At 39.1% G+C, this 16,645-nt stretch overlaps 1 protein-coding gene across 1 annotated transcript; it reads left to right on the top strand.

Moving 5' to 3' along the window:
* Positions 1-517: 517 nt before the first annotated feature.
* On the top strand, positions 518-15,658 carry LOC117306318 (ficolin-2-like; the record flags this gene model as incomplete). The annotated part of the gene is made up of 4 exons (XM_033790920.1): positions 518-685; positions 11,758-12,012; positions 12,806-13,086; positions 15,376-15,658. Coding segments are annotated over exons 1-4 (886 nt in total), but the record flags the coding sequence as incomplete, so codon positions are not given.
* Between the last annotated feature and the right edge of the window lie 987 nt (positions 15,659-16,645).

The following is a 16,645-nucleotide window of genomic DNA, read 5'->3' as shown; positions in this document are numbered from 1 at the left end:
CTCAAAATTGGCGGAGAACGTTCAGGCAGAAGAAGAAGACGGAGAAAAAAAAAAAAAAAAAAAAAAAAAACTTAACAATAACAATAGGTTTTCGGCTAAAAGCCGAACACCTAATGATTAAACGTGAAAATAACTTTGGAGAGCTGGAGGCAGGAATTGATATTCCTTTTAAAACAGTCCCGATAGGATGGAGGGAATATTAACCCAGATTAATTTGTCTCATACACGGCATCGCTAGCTATGGATAGCTAGAGTTAGGCTTAAGCACACAACAAGAATTGTTTCTGCATAAATACTATAAAATGCAGTAATTTTCCAGTCAGAGGTGACAGTTACCCGTTTATCAATGCGTAGCGACGCGACGGTCCAGTAGATTTCACGCCACGGTAAAGTGACGTCACCATAACAGTATCCAACATCACAATGTGTACACATTTAACACTCGTTCATGTACCCCACCTCCAAGTGATAAGCACATTTCGATTTTCAAAGTGTCATAAGGACACGAGGTCGCGGAGCTGTAAGCATCGTCCGCCCACTTTTCCACCAGCCACAGGTCCGTTCGTCACTTATGATTAATAATTAAATCTCCTGATCGGATCGAAGCGTGAGTTGATCATGGACGGGGAGAGAACGGAGCGGAAGCCCGGGAAGGTTTTCACTCTTGTCTTGGTCGCCTTGTCCGGTAAGTCAAGTAGAGTTGAGATTATCATTCTCGTCCTCTTTAAGACACTGGACACCTTTTGTAATTGTCAAGGACCAGTATTCTCACTTGGTATATACCAACATTATGCATAAAATAACAAATCAGTGGAAATTTGGTCTCAGTTGGTCATCGGAGTTGCAAGATAATCGTGAAAAAATAAAAAACACTTGTTGCACAACCATGTGCTTTCCGATGCCTAATAAGCGGCCACAGGTCTGAAGTCTTTTATTATTATTGAGTGAGCACCTACCTCTTTATCAAAACTAAACTTTACTTCAGAGGAAGCCGTTCTCACAATGTTTTATACTATCAACTGCTCTCCATTGCTCGTTATCAAGTACGTTTCTGAAGCTGTTACCAATAGTAGTGCTTTTAAAGGCAGTGGGCACTATTGGTAATTACTCAAAATAATTATCAGCATAAAACCTTTCTTGGTGACGAGTAATGGGGAGAGGTTGATGGTATAAAACATTGTGAGAATCGGCTCCCTCTGAAGTGACATAGTTTTCGAGAAAGAAGTAATTTTCCATTAATTTGGTTTCGAGACCTCAGATTTAGAATTTGAGGTCTTGAAATCAACCATCTAAACGCACACAAATTCGTAGGACAAGGGTGTTTTTTCTTTCGTTATTATCTCCCAACTTCGACAACCAATTGAGCTCAAATTGTCCCAGGTTTGTTATTTTATGCATATGTTGAGATACACCAAGTGAGAAGACTGGTCTTTGACAATTACCAATAGTGTCCAGTGTCTTTAAGCCCAAATGTTCACAGGTTAGTTTCATGTATGGTTGATCAGACAAAACATGAGCACTGTACTTTGTCAGTTCTTTCAATCATTTAGACACACAGTTAAAGAGTTGTGGGTATTTTCTGTGCGACACAAAACACAAAAATAGGCTGCACAGATTTACATATAACTTACACGGTTTATAAAGATAATGATAGTAGAAAGTTTCCTTTAAAATAAAACTTGCTAAAGTGCTGTAAATTTTAAGAAATGAATAACACAATTCCACGAATAGACTTTGTGTCTCAGTGAGATGGAAATTATTAAATCATGTCAAAAGGTTTAAGCGACTCCCCTGAAAACATTGCTCTGCGATTTTCATTTCAGAGGTAAGAAGTTACCTCTTTCTCAAAATACGTTACTACGTTACTTCAGAAAGAGCCGTTTCTCAAAATGTTTTAGATTATCTACAGCTCCCCGTTGTTCGATACGAAGTATGTTGTATGAAAGCAATTATTTTGAGTATTTACCAATAGTGCCCAGTGCATTTAAACAAGCCACTTACTTACTTCCAATCTTTTAGGCGTTACTGATACTCAAATAACTTGCGAACATTTTCACCCAATTTGGTGAACGACGGTTCTTCATGTTTTGTAATTTTTCTTGGGGAATTTATGAGTGTTCATATTTTGTTCGAAAACACCAAAGTTGTAATATAGGGTGTCATTTCATTTTCGCCAGAAAACATAAAGACATAGAACAAAATGACCTTCCAGCAACATACAATATTAATTTTTTGAAAAGGAAAACAAAATGTAAAACGGTTTTGCAAAGTGCTGAGCAACCAGGCTGGGCAGGAAGATAATTTTATAGGAACAATTTCCAAATGGGGTTGTGCAAATGCCATTTTTCTCAAATTTAATTGACAACATTTCAGACGGAAATTTTTGTCTGCAAATTTGACATTGGTATATCCTAGTCTTTGCAATCACTGCTTTCAGATTGAAATTGTTTTTAGATAATTGTTCATAGGCACAACCTCAAGGAGAGGGTGGTGAAAATGCCATTTTCTCAAATTTTGACAACATTTCAGACGGAAATATTTGTCTGAATATTTTCCATTGGTATTTTACATCGGTATTTTACATTGGTCTTTGCAATCAATGCTTTTAGATTGAAATTATAGTTAGTTTAGTCAGTTTTGGCCAAAGTTAATTAAACATAAATTAATGTCCGTGTTCAGACGTTTCAATAACACCAGACATCATCAGGCATGATATTAAATTTTCACAAAATAGTAGGTCGCGTTTTTTACGCACAAGGGCTGACATAACTGTTCACAATGAAATAAGCTTTGAAATATACTTTTTAATATATATTTATATTTAGGCAGTGGACACTATTGGTAATTGTCAAAGACTAGCCGTCACAGTTAGTGTATCTCCACATATGCATAAAATAACTAACCTGTGCAAATTTGAGCTCAATCGGTCATCAAAGTTGCGAGATAATAATGAAAGAAGAAAACACCCTTGTCACACGAAGTTGTGTGCGTTTAGATGGTTGATTTCGAGACCTCAAGTTCTAAACCTGAGGTCTCGAAATCAAATTCTTTGAAAATTACTTCTTTCTCGAAAACTATGGCACATCAGAGGGAGCCGTTTCTCACAATGTTTTATACCATCAACCTCTCCCCATTACTCGTCACCAAGAAAGGTTTTATGCTAATAATTATTTTGAGTAACTACCAATAGTGTCCACTGCCTTTAAAGGCAGTGGACGCTATTAATTATTACTCGAAATAATTATTAGCATAAAAACTGACTTGGTAACAAGCGATGGAGAGCTGTTAATAGTATAAACCATTTTGAGAAACGGCTCCCTCTGAAGTAACGTTGGTTTCGAGAAGAAGTAATTTTCCACTAATTTGCTTTCGAGACCTCAGATTTAGAATTAATTTGAGGTTCCGAAATCAAGCATCTGAACGCATACAACCTCGTGTGACAAGGGTGTTTTTTCTTTTATTATTATCTCGCAACTTCGACGACAAATTGAGTTCAAATTTTTCACAGAATTGTAATTTTTGTTTGCATATATTGAGATACACCAAGTGAGAAGAAATTTGGTCTTTGACATTCATCAATAGTGTTCAATGTCTGTAATCACAGTTGTTCTATTTTCTCTAAGGGCCAAAAACTATGAATCAGACTAAAGTAGGAAGAATATAATGGCTGCGTAATTACATGAACAGCCGCCGGCAAAAGCGTTTCATTTTATCTGTCATTGTTTTTAGCAGTGCGATAACTAGGGTAAACGTTTATTGGCCAATAGGGTGCACCTTTTGTTCCTTGGAGGTGTGTCTGGGTGGGGGGGGGGGGGCACTTCTGCTCAACTAAAACGGCTTTGCAATTTGTATTTTTTCTTAACGAGCCCATTTTCAGCGCTCTAAAAGGCACTGGGCACGTTTGGTATAGACAGTATATTCACTGGGTGTATCCCAACATCGAAGGTACCAAAGAATAGTAAAATAAAAACACCCTTGTTGCACAAATTTATGTGCTTTCAGATACCTAATAAAAAAAGGCTTTAGGCCAGAAGTCTCTTAGTATTGAGTGAGAAATTACCTCTTTCTCGATGTTTTAGTTCTCCATTACTTCATTAGTCAGTTTTTAAGGTTTCGAACTGCCTCAATATCTTACGGAAATCTCGGTGGTCTAGTTGGCAAAACACTGCCAAGAATTGCAAAGGTTGTGGGTTCGAATCTCACCGAGTAAAATGCCTGTGGTTTTTGTGAATAGGACTATAGGGAAAGTACTGGGTATACACTGCTTACACACATCGGTTTTAGGGTAAAACAAAACATTTATATAAAATTGTGAAGTCGAATTTGATACCTTTTGAAGATTATGTTTTTGGCCATGACATGAATCCCTACTCAATGTAAATGAAGATGTATGTAATGTAATTTACCTGTAGAGTTTCATCTTCATTAGTAGTCAATTTATCTGTTGTTAACCTCTATACCTTTGACGTCATGTTATATTGTTCCAGCGCTCCATAATTTCGAAGGAATGGTATGATATTGTGTAAAAGGCAGCCACCGTGTCATTTGTTCGAAATAGTTGTGCGATGGAACAATGGTTTGACGTCTTAGGTGAAGGTTAAAGGGTGGCTGCAGTGTTTTTTTTTAAAATAATTTAAACGATTAAACATGACTTTTTAAACCTGAAATATTTTTTATTATTTTTTATTAAATGCGCAAGTATTTTAAAAATTGTTTTCAAGAGATTAGGGGAACCCACCCCGCCCCTAAAAGGGGCATAAACGTGACGTCATGTCGGGAACCCGAGCCGTCGGGCCCCCTGGCTGCGTGCATATAGAGACGTGTGCACTGTGTGGCCTGGTACCTAGACGCGTGTAGTTAGGGACCAGACTCTTTTTACCGGCGATATGTTTGAATTCCCGACGTGACGTCGATGGTAGGGGCAGTAACAATCCACAAAAGGGGGGGGCATGACTTATTCGCTAATTACGCAAGTGAGATATGTTAGGGGAAAAACAAAACACATTTTATTGAGTTTCAATACATATATCAGAAATAAATGACAGCAATATTAACTGTTTTACTTTAATTCACTGCAGCATCCCTTTAAAAACGGATATGACCTTGCGGCAAAAATAACAACAGCAAACAAACAAATCGACAAAACCTCGCTTGGCAGGCTCATCGCAAAGTAATTTATAGACATTTACATCGTTGTTAAACAAACCGCATTCAACCGTGTTAAAGCCTTTGGACACTTTCGGAACAGAATTTTTTTATAAGTTAACAGATTTACAAATAACTAACAGGATTTACATAAGGTAATGGTGAAAGACTTCTCTTGAAATATTATTCCATGAAATGCTTTACTTTTTTAGAAAACATTACAACAATATCAATTCTCGATATCGAAAATTACGGATTTAATTTTAAACACATGTCATGACACGGCAAAACGTGCGGAAACAAGGGTGGGTTTTCCCGTTATTTTCTCCCGACTCCGATAACCGATTGAGCCTAAATTTTCATAGGTTTGTTATTTTATATATAAGTTGTGATACACGAAGTGTGGGCCTTGGATAATACGGTTTACCGAAAGTGTCCAATGGCTTTAACACCAGGGCCCAATTTTATGTCCGTCCAATGGCTTTAACACTATAGGGCCCAATTTTATGTCTCTGCTAACCGCGGAATTATGTGCTTACAATCACCAATCACCGCTTATACGTGCAGGCGAAGCATATAATGCCTTGTAACGTGGAGTAGGCCCTACGCAAGCACAGAAGCCATCCCAAACCCCGTGAAATACGCTTGACGTAAGCACAGAATTCCCTGCTTACGGCAAGCAGTGCCATTGAATTGGGCCCATGATGTTTTGACCAAATTCAATATTTTTTGCAAACTTTCAACTGAAGGCAGTGAACACTATTGGTAATTACTCAAAATAATTATTAGCATAAAACCTTCTTTGGTAACGAGTAATGGGGTAGATTGATATAGAAACGGCTTCGTTTGAAGTGACGTAGTTTTCGAGATGGAAGTAAATTTCCACGAATTTGATTTCGAGACCTCAGAACTCGATTTTGAGGTATCGAAATCAAGCAGATAAGTTTTACAGAGTTTCTTACTTTAATACGCCTTTTAACCAAAAAGATATTATGAATGGAATAATAGGGTAGCTACTATAGTTCTTTCACGGTCGTTTAAAACCTTGTGATAAAGGCCCTCGCTATCACAGGGCAATTCGACCACTGTTTTAAACATCCGTGAAAGAACTAGTAGCTACGAACGCCCTTTCTACCCGCTTCATGGGAAGAGCTCGTTTAAAGGAACATTACAGAACTTTTTTGCTAACAAAAGAGTTGCTGGCCGTATAAGCACTTTATGTAATCCACCATGTACACGTCATGTACATAAACTGGCAAACCTGTAAAAGTTTGAGATCGATCGGCCATCTGGGTCAAGAGAAAATAGTGAAAACCGATTACACGTTTTGCATGACATCAGTTTTATGTAATTTAATCTGTGATCATAGGCGAGCTTTTTCTCTTACCAGTTTTGCAATAAACCTTTGATCATCATCATTAGAGCTTTACACTTCTTTTGTGTTGTCGTCTCAACGCAGTCATCGATTCCGTGGACACAATAAGAGGGCGGTAGGCCTACAGCATGCCCCACATCGGACAACTATTTTGTTTGGGGGGGGGGGGGTACCATACATTGGCCTTTTTGAGGCGTTATCGTCTCAACGCAGTCATCGAAGCGTAAACCCTGTAATTTTAATTTCCGGATGAAAGTTTTATAACGCTCTTCCCGGAACCCTTCAGTGACGTAAGGGTGCTTTAATATTTGCTATACGGAGACCGAGAGCAACTTAAAGGAACATTACAGAATCGGTAAGAAAGAAAAAAACCCGGAAAAAACGTGAAGATCACAGATTTTTAGAGCGTTAAAACTTTCATTCGGAAAATAAAATAACAGGTTTTACGCATGTATGATTGCATTGAGAACGGCATTATAAAACGTACGGCAAAAAACTCTAATAATGATAATTAAAGGAACACTGCAGAATTGGTAAGAAAAAGAGTCGTGTAGATCACAGATTTACATAAACGTACACGGTCTTATGATAATGATAGTTACTGTATAAACCACCCCTTGAAATATTTCTGTCTGAAATGTCACATTCGATGACAAATAAATAATCTATTTTCGCGTTTGGAGTTTATCGCTCAGTGAGCGTTTTTTTTTGCATCGATGTCGATTTTCACTATTTTTCTCTTCAAGATTTGTTTTTCTTGCGAATTCTGTAACATTCCTTTAAATGGTCTGGGTGTCTACTTTTTGTAGGACACAAATCACAATGTCCACAGATTTACATTAAACTTATACGGTTTGAAGACAATGATGGTAGTAAGCTTCTCTTAAAACATTACTTTCTGAGGTGCTGTATTTTTTTTTGTAGAAATGAGTAAAATAAAAATCACAAAAATAATTTTATTTTTAGTCTCATAAGCATTTACAACGTATTTTGTTACATTGTTTTACTCATTTCTCAACAATTTCTCTACAGCACCTCAGAAAGTAATATTTGAAGTGAAGCCTTCTTCATAATCTTCAAACTTTAAATGTAAATCTGTGAACATTGTGTTTTGTGTTTACAAAAAGTACCTCAATTCGACATTAATTAGGTGCCCCCATGAGATAAAATATTGTGACACCAGCGCACCCAACACACTGCCGGTGTGTGTAGCATCTCACCACTGCCTTCTATTGAAATGTTAATGGCGTCGCCTGAAGAGTAAATTGCCGAAATGAGTCATGGCCAAATTCCAATTCTAAATCACCAATAATTGATTCGGTTTCACGAGTACGAGTAACAACTTCCATGTTTTTTAATATATACATGGCAAAGTGTTTGCGTATAATGCAATAGGAGACTTTCCAACGCTAGGTGGCAGCAGACATACCGGGTAAATTTTTATTGTTTACGTAGTTCTGAACATGCGCATAATTCTGAGAACAATGGATTTACCCGGTAAGTCTGCTGCCCTCTATCGTCCCAGAAAGTCTCCCATTGAGGAGAGGAGAAATGGGGGGGGGGGGTGTCGAGCCTATGCTCTTTTGATTTGGTCGCGTCATTGGCGCATTCGCGAAAAATTGAATCATGTGCAACGCAACATTTTCTACTCAACGGGTTTCGGGAAATCCAGGTTGAGTTGGGTTTAAAAGGGGTTTCTTTGACCCCCCCCCCCCACAAAAAACACACTATTTTTTTAAATACTGTACAATTTTAAATTTGTTTGCTTAAAGGCAGTGGACACTATTGGTAATCACTCAAAATGATTAATAATAACAATACAGCATTTTTAAAGCGTACTAAATCTGTGGAACATTCAAAGGCGCTGGTCAAAGAACAAGAAGAAAATTCACTCAATATCTGCATAGGCTAATCTGAAGAGATGGGTTTTGAGAGAATGTTGGAATCGAGAGATGTCATGTGTGTCCTTGAGGTGTTGAGGCAGAGAGTTCCAGAGGCGGGGTGAAATGTTACTGAATGCCGTGATCCCATAGCTGGATAAACGGGTCAGAGGAACACAGAGCATGCTGCCAGATGACCTCAGACCCGGCCTGACACTACGGGGCCGAATCATGTTCTGTATGTAGGTAGGGGGTAGATGATTATTATCATAAAACCACACTTGGTAACGAGTAATGAGGAGAGGTTGGTATAGTATAAAACATTGTGAGTAACGGCTCCCTCTAAAGTGACGTAGTTTTAGAGAAAGAAGTAATTTCCACGAATTTGATTTGGAGACCTCATAATTAGAATTTGAGGTCTCGAAATCAAACATCTGAAAGCACACAACTTCGTGATGTGGCGGTGGTGTTTTTTCTTTCATTATTATCTCGCAACTTTGACGACCAATTGAGCTCAAATTTTTACAGGTTTGTTATTTCATGCATATGTTGAGATACACCAAGTGAGAAGACTAGTCTTTGACAATTACCAATAGTGTCTAGTGTCTTTAGCTCGTCCTAAGTCCTGAGATTATTCCTATATGATAAGTTATTAAGAGTTTGGTGAAATCGACGGCAGGCTATCTTAATTCATGCTCCAATATGGACATACAAAAAAAGGGTCAGACTGTTTTGCTCAAATAATGTTTTTGCTCGAACCCCTAAAATCCTTCCAGCACAAACTTGAATTGACAATAAATTGAGGTTAATTCGTGTATAACCATTTTCAATCACTTTCCCATGCTAAAGTAATGCTGAAAAAACCCAATGTTTTCATTTGTCTCTGTATGCTGTTTAGTTGCAAAATGTGTCAGAAATCCAAACTGGCCGCAAAGACGGCCACCAAATGGGCCCCTTGTGATAATTTTACCCTCTAAAAAATCCCCTCATACTAGAATTATACTTTGAAAATGTGTCCATTTATCTCTGTGTGATATTAGATTACTATGTTAGTTTACGATTTTCGTCAGAAATCCAAGATGGCCAACAAGATGGCCGCCAAAATGATCCGGCTTGGAACAAATTCTTGAAAATGGTAAAAGACCAGCATTCTCACTTGGTGTATCCCAACGTATGCAATAAAATAAGAAATCTGTGAAAATTTTGACTCAATAATTGGTCCTCGAAGTTGCAAGAGAATATTGAAAGAGTAACGCCGTCGTTGCACAACTGTTTGTGCTTTCAGATGTTATAAAAGGCTTCAGCTGAAGCATTTTATTATTTGCTCGTTACCAAGTAAGTTTTTTGTGCTAACAATTATTCTGAGTAATTACCAATAGTGTCCAATGCCTTTAAGTCTTCTCAACCAAACTTGTTCTTCAAGTCATTGTGATATAGCAGTTGATCCACGAACTCCATTAACAAAGTTCACTCCACTAGTAATTGATCTGCAAGACTAACGATTTTCATAACCGGAGATAAATGTTTTCTTTTGTAATGTGAATTGCGCATCACGAGACTTTTATGGCCATACTGTCGTCATAGTTAATGATTATGATTGAATAAGAGCTTATCTCATAAAGTAATCATTTATAAGAGAACAAAGACTGCCTCACAGTAACAACTAATTATTTTATTGTCTAGTATTTATTAACATCAACCCACGTTAAGTGTTCTGAAAGGTTGTAGGCCTACTCGGCAACAATGCCGCAAATTGCTATGACATTAAAACAAAATCGGAGAAAAAAAAACGTAAAATATTGTTAGACAAAATTCCAAATCAGCGCATGGAACAAAAAGCCGGCTCAACCAGTATTCAATCTTGTTAAACGGCTTTTTGTCATGATTATTAGCGAAGTATAAAAACAAATGAAGGCCGAGAGGACGATTACAAAATTGAACGATAATAAATGCTTGTCTCTGAATTGCCGGACGTTTATGCAAATTTTCTGTTGGTTTACTGTTTGGTGTTTGTTCCCGCTCACACGCAAGCTGATGTTGACCTTTCAATATAAAGTTCCCGCTTAATGTCACACAGTAAAAAGTTGCTCATCTTTATGGTTTTGAAGGATTTGGGTACTTTTTGTAACACAAAACACAATGTCCACAAATTTACATTAAACTTACACCGTTTGAAGATAATGATAGTAGCAAGCTTCCCTTAAAATATTACTTACTACTGAGATCATGGAGTTAAATGCTGTAGTTTTTGAGAAATGGATAAACCAATGTCACTGACGAAAATAATTTTCGTCTCCTGAGACGAACATTATTTTCGTGACTTGTTTTACTCATTTCTAAAAAACTACAGCTCCTCAGCAAGTAATATCTTAAGGGAAGCTTTCGATTATCTTCAAACTGTTTGAGTTTGATTTAAATCTGTGGATATTGGGTTTTGTGTCCTACAAAAAGTACACGGACCTTTTAAAGGCTCTGGAAACTCACTTGTAAATCACTCAAAGAAATGTCAGCATAAAAACTGACTTGGTAACGAGTGATGGGGAGCTGTCGATAGTATGAAACATTGTGAGAAACAGCTCCCTCCGAAGTTAGAAAGAGATAATTTCTCACTGAAATAAATAATTCAGCTGAAGCCTTTTTATTATGCATCTGAAAGCACACACACTGTTTGTGCAAATAGTGTTTTTTTTTTCATTATTCTCTTGCAACTTCTTTTCAACACACAAAACTATGCGTTTATGGCAGATAGATAACGAAGACCCGCCCCTATATACTCCTCCAAAGAATTCATGAGATTCCATGGACACAATAAGAGGGCACAATAGGGCGGAGGGCCTACAGCATGCCCCACATCGCGAACCAACCCGGACAACTATTTTGTTTCGGGGGGGGGGGGTGGGGATACCATACATTGGCCTTTTTGAGGCATGGTGGACAATAAATTACTAGTGTACTTTTTGGTGTAGGTGTGTACAGACAGATTTATCCAAACCTAAACGTGTTATGGGTACGTTCGTTTAGCTTGCCTGGGTCGACCCCGGTCTGACCCCGGTCTGACCCCGGTCTTCCCCCGGTGCGTTCGATTAGCTTTGACGTCATTCCATGGGCTCACCCGGGTTAGCCCCAGTGCCCTGCTTGTGGAGTGGATCACTTGGAGAGTGGCCCAGGTGCATGACGTCACTACAAAACCGGTGAGTGATCGGTCGTTTAGCTCTTTTCAGGGGCTCACCCGAGTGAGCACCGCGGGGTAGACCCAGGGAAGCTAATCGAACGCACCCAGTATTGTGTCCACCGTATTGCAAAAAGTCGTATAGCTTGACGAGCAATTTTGTTTTCTGATTCGATTTCATGTTAAAGTACTGGTTGTTGGAAGCCGAGGCGACGACGGGAGAGTGTGCTACTACGGACAAGAACGTGACCCGGAGAGCGAGGGCAAACTCCGGTGGATATTGCCCTCTGAAGACCACGCGAACCGATGCTCCTGCACACGGATCAGGATTGGAGGGGTCAACCCGACCGTAGCGGAAGGAAGATTGGACGGGGCGAGTTTCACAGATCAACCGCTCTTTACGAGTGACGTGGCGAGGATTCGCGCTCATTTTAATTGCGAAGGTGAGAAATTATAGAAGGAACGCTACAGAATTGGGAGGATTTGAAACATTGCATGGTGGAAATACGATATAAAGGTTTGCGTAAGACCATGCAATGATAATCTCTGATTAAGTTGGGGTGCTTCTTGAAAGAAACCAATGGTTCTTTTCAGAACCACCCCAGCTCATTTAGAGATTATCATTACATGGTATTACCGCAAACTTTTACTATATTGGTAAGAGAAAAAAACTCGTCTAAGATCACAGATTCACATAAAACTTACACAGTCTTCTGATGATGATAGTATTGAAAGAATACCCTTGAATTCTGTCTGAATATATGCAAACATGGGAACAACGTAAAGGAGTATGCAGTAAACAAGCTGGGTACCTGGGCCGTGGCATACGCAATAATGACACGTAGTTCTAATTCTCGACAAAGGAACCAGACTATTTTACTTCAGCCTCGGTTTGGTTACAACGGTTTGAATGGGGGAAAATGGCCGCTCAATGATACTGTGGGGAAAATTCTCATTTTCTGTTACAAACTAGGTTTAAACCAAAACACAAGAACAAATTTGTTGATTTAATGTTCTCTACTCATCGTCTAAATCATTTATTGCTAGGGAGTTTTCATCCGTTTTGGAGATTCCATCGGACTGGATAAGGTGTGACTGTGTTTTGAAAAATGACTTTCAAATGTACCGTTGACTCTTCAACGTCTTTGATGAAAAACAATGTCAGCAATCATATCTACTCCGACCTACTACTACTCGTAGGTTTACTGTTGCATACTTTCTTATTTTGTATTTTAGTATCTTCAAAAGATGCCTCGACCAATCAGCCAAGCGCAACCACCAACGGCCAGCCAACCACCCCCACAGACCCGCCAACTACGACCACCGACCCGCCAACTACGACGGTTCCACCAACTACACCCACTGAACCTACTACGACGACCACCAAGCCCGTATACGTTGACTGCCAGGCCTTGCTGGACGCTGGTCACAACAAGAGTGGTGTGTACAATATCACCCCATCTCAGTATCCTGACGGCCTAGAGGTCTACTGTTACATGAATAAGAAGGGATGGATAGTAAGTTTTCTTTGCTCTCTTATAATTCTATGCGAGATTGTTACCCCTAATAAGAAACGCATTTGACTTTGAGAATCTAATTTGTACCCTTTGTCTTCCATTTGGAGTATCGTGGCGTTTCGGGGCCCGTAGCAGACAAAACTTAAGCCACGTGTGGCCTGTGTTACCGGGCATTTAAATAATTAAAACGAAAACAATAAAAATGCACGCCCTAGATTGGTTGAATGAGCGTGGGTGTATTCTGCGTGGAGCAATTCAACCAATAGAATGCGTTCTCTAATCGTCGTTATCGTTATCGTTCTCGTTATCTGCAGTGTGACTTCGGAAGGTTTAGCTGCACGTTTACACGAGCTAAAACGTGAACGCGAACGTCAGAAAATTGTATTGTTTCTAGCCTGACGTGAAAAGTGGTAATTTCACGTATGCTTAAAACGTGAGATTTTTACAACAAAAATAATGTCGTCACGTTCACGTTCACGTTTTGCTCGCGTAACGTGTAGCTAAAGTTCTCCCTAACATCAGGCCATCTCGTCGCTTTGACATATTCTTTCATTGTTTATAGACCCTAAAACCGTATTATGGTCTCTGATTTTTATGATCTTGTTTTTGAAAAAACAAATCTGGGAAGCTGCTCCCAATTGCTGAGTTGTTTAGTTATGACGGTAGAATGGTTATTTTCCTTTGCATTGGATGATTGGTGACCTAAAATGGCGTTTTGTCCTCACAGTCACGTATTTTTTAACATTAGAATCAAAATTGGATTCGAAGTTGTCGAATTTTGTCTTAAAGGCACTGGACACTAAAATTGTTAATTAATCAAAATAATGTTAAAACGTACGCGATAATTACGAGCAATGGAGAGCTGTTTAGAGTATAAAAAAATGTGGGAAAAAGGCTCCCTCTGAAGTAACGTAATTTTTGAGAAATAGGTAAATTTCTCACTCGAATACTAAAAGACTTCAGGCCTGAAACTTTTTAGGCATTTGAAAGCCCACACAAAGTTGTGCAACAAGGGTGTTTTTTCTTTTGCAACTACGATGCCCAATTGTATAAAAAAAAATCACAGATTTGTTAATTTATGCATATGTTGGGATACACCAAGTGAGAAGACTGGTCTATGAAAATTACCTTAGGTGTCCAATGCCTTCATAAAAAAAAATCTTGCTGAGTTTGGAAAAAAAAACCCAGTAAACCTTGAGGTGAACTAAACGACAGCGTCGTTCGTTTAGCTGAAGCCATGTCATCGTTCTACCCAGGAATCAGAAGTTTGACTGTTAAAGGAACACGTTGCCTTGGATCGGACGAGTTGGTCTTTGAAAATGGTTTGAAACCGTTTGTAAGGAAATGCAAATGGTTAGAGAGATATTTAAAAAGTTGAATATAGTGATACACACAAGTATCACTCGAAATTGCACGGTTTTCCTTTTACGTCGTGAACTAATAACACTGTCGGCCATTTCACGGAGTCACAATTTTTACTCTATGAAAGGGCCGACCGTGCTAGTTCGCGACGTATAAGGAAAACCGTAAAATTTCGAGGCATGTTTGTGTGGATCATTATATTTTACTTTTAAATTATCTATCTAACCATATGCATTTCATAACAAACGGTTTCGACCGCTTTTCAAAGACAACTCGTCCGATCCAAGGCAATGTGTTCCTTTAAGATCACGCTGGTTTTGGTGGGGGGGGGGGGTGGGGGCATGGGTGTCGAGAACGGCGTTATACTGGTAGAATAGAGGGTCGACTGGTTTTCTGATTGGAGAAAATGTGGTGATGCGGTGTTTTGGCCTGCCGTGGTCTATTATTGTCTTCATTTTGCGATGGGTGATTTGGGGTTTCTCATAGTCGAGTTGTAGTGGATTGCGCACAGCGCACAGTGGTCAGAGATAAAGTCTGTTGAAGTTAAAGTCTGGATGACTGGGGAACGAGGTTGTCGAGTGATTACAAGATTTTAGTGCCGGTGTCCCAGGGAATTCTGGACGAAGATTCTGTCCAAATTAACATAGGCTGGAGGAAGAGGATTCAAAAGAGGGCGCTATCAGAAGTAGTTTGCAACCCGTTTGCCGTATGGGGGGATGGCGGGGGGGGGGGGGGGACACGGGGACATCATCTCTGGTGGGACAGAATCTCCTGCCACACCGCCTTAAAAAAATGTAATGTTTAGCATGTTTGTGTTGCTTAAAATATAAATTCAAACAGCGGTCGCTTTCGCAAATAATTTGCTCTCAATTGTTACAATTTCTTGAGATGTCTGATAAAAATTAATGTCGTTATTTTGTTAATCAGGTTTTCCAGAGACGCGTGGACGACACGGTGAGTTTCATCCGCAGCTGGGCCGAGTATAGGGATGGTTTCGGTGACAAGAAAGGGTCGTTCTGGCTGGGGAACGAGATCCTCCGTCGTCTCACTGAACCCGTAGCTGGGGAGAAGGGATGGCAGATGAGAGTGAGGCTAAATTTGGTTGGTCAGCTAAATAACCAGTCTGGGGTGTATAATGATTTTCGTGTCGATGGAGAGAAGTACACTCTTCATGTTGGTACATTTAAAGATAACCCTCAAGACCCTTTGGGTAAGTGTGCTATGACAAAGTTTGTAACAATTCGAATGTGTTCAGTGAGCTGTTATAACAGATGTTCACTACCGTTGTGTTGTCTGATAGCACTTTCATTTGACTCGACTTCCTTCAGTTGATGTTAATTTGGGTGACACACCCACATAGGCCTACACTTAAATATATATTTTTATGAAGCGACTTTACCAAGACTTCATTGTCTAATGACTTCAACATACAGCGTTCTTGAACCCAGCGGTAAAGTACTTCACTCGCCCTCTTTCAAGCATTTTAGTTTCTATTTAAAATGATTTGCGGTTAAACAACGAAACATTGGCTGGATCGGGAACCAGCGACCTCCCGAATATGGAGGACCAAAAGTGGACAACGCAATTTTCAAATTTTTTGATAGTAGAAAATGAGAATTTACTTTCAAGTAAAACCATTTTTAAATCTTCATTTTCTGCTAGCAGAAATTATGAATTTACTTTTTGCCAGTGACAGGCGGTCGAAAATTAAACAACCAAAATTTCCAAATTTGTACTAGCAGAAATTTGGATTTTACTTTTTGGACCAAACACAATTTCCAAATTTCATCCAAATTTCTGCTAGTACAAATTAAGAAATTTGGGTTGTCTACTTTTCGACCGCCAGTCACTGGCAAAAAGTAAATTCCAAATTTTTGCTAGCAGAAAATGAAGATTTTGAAAAAATGGTTTTACTTGAAAGTAAATTCTCATTTTCTACTATCAAAACTTGGAAAATTGCGTTGTCCACTTTTCGTCCTCCATACTGGAAGAAGGATGATTCAAAAGAGTGCCCTTATCAGACAGAGTTTGTACACAAGTTGCCATTGGCGACAGAATCTCCGTTTGGGAACAGATCCTCCTGCCACAGCGGCGCTCTACCAACTCAGCGTCGGTCTCCCTATTTTGCCAACGCCTCTGTTCTGTGTGATAATCAGAAGCCACGCCTCTAGTGATAATCAAAAGCCACACACAACTT

This window comes from Asterias rubens, unplaced genomic scaffold (assembly GCF_902459465.1).
Source record: "Asterias rubens unplaced genomic scaffold, eAstRub1.3, whole genome shotgun sequence".
Taxonomy (NCBI): domain Eukaryota; kingdom Metazoa; phylum Echinodermata; class Asteroidea; order Forcipulatida; family Asteriidae; genus Asterias; species Asterias rubens.
Note: the sequence above shows the minus strand (reverse complement) of the source record. Positions and strands in the feature narration are given on the sequence as shown.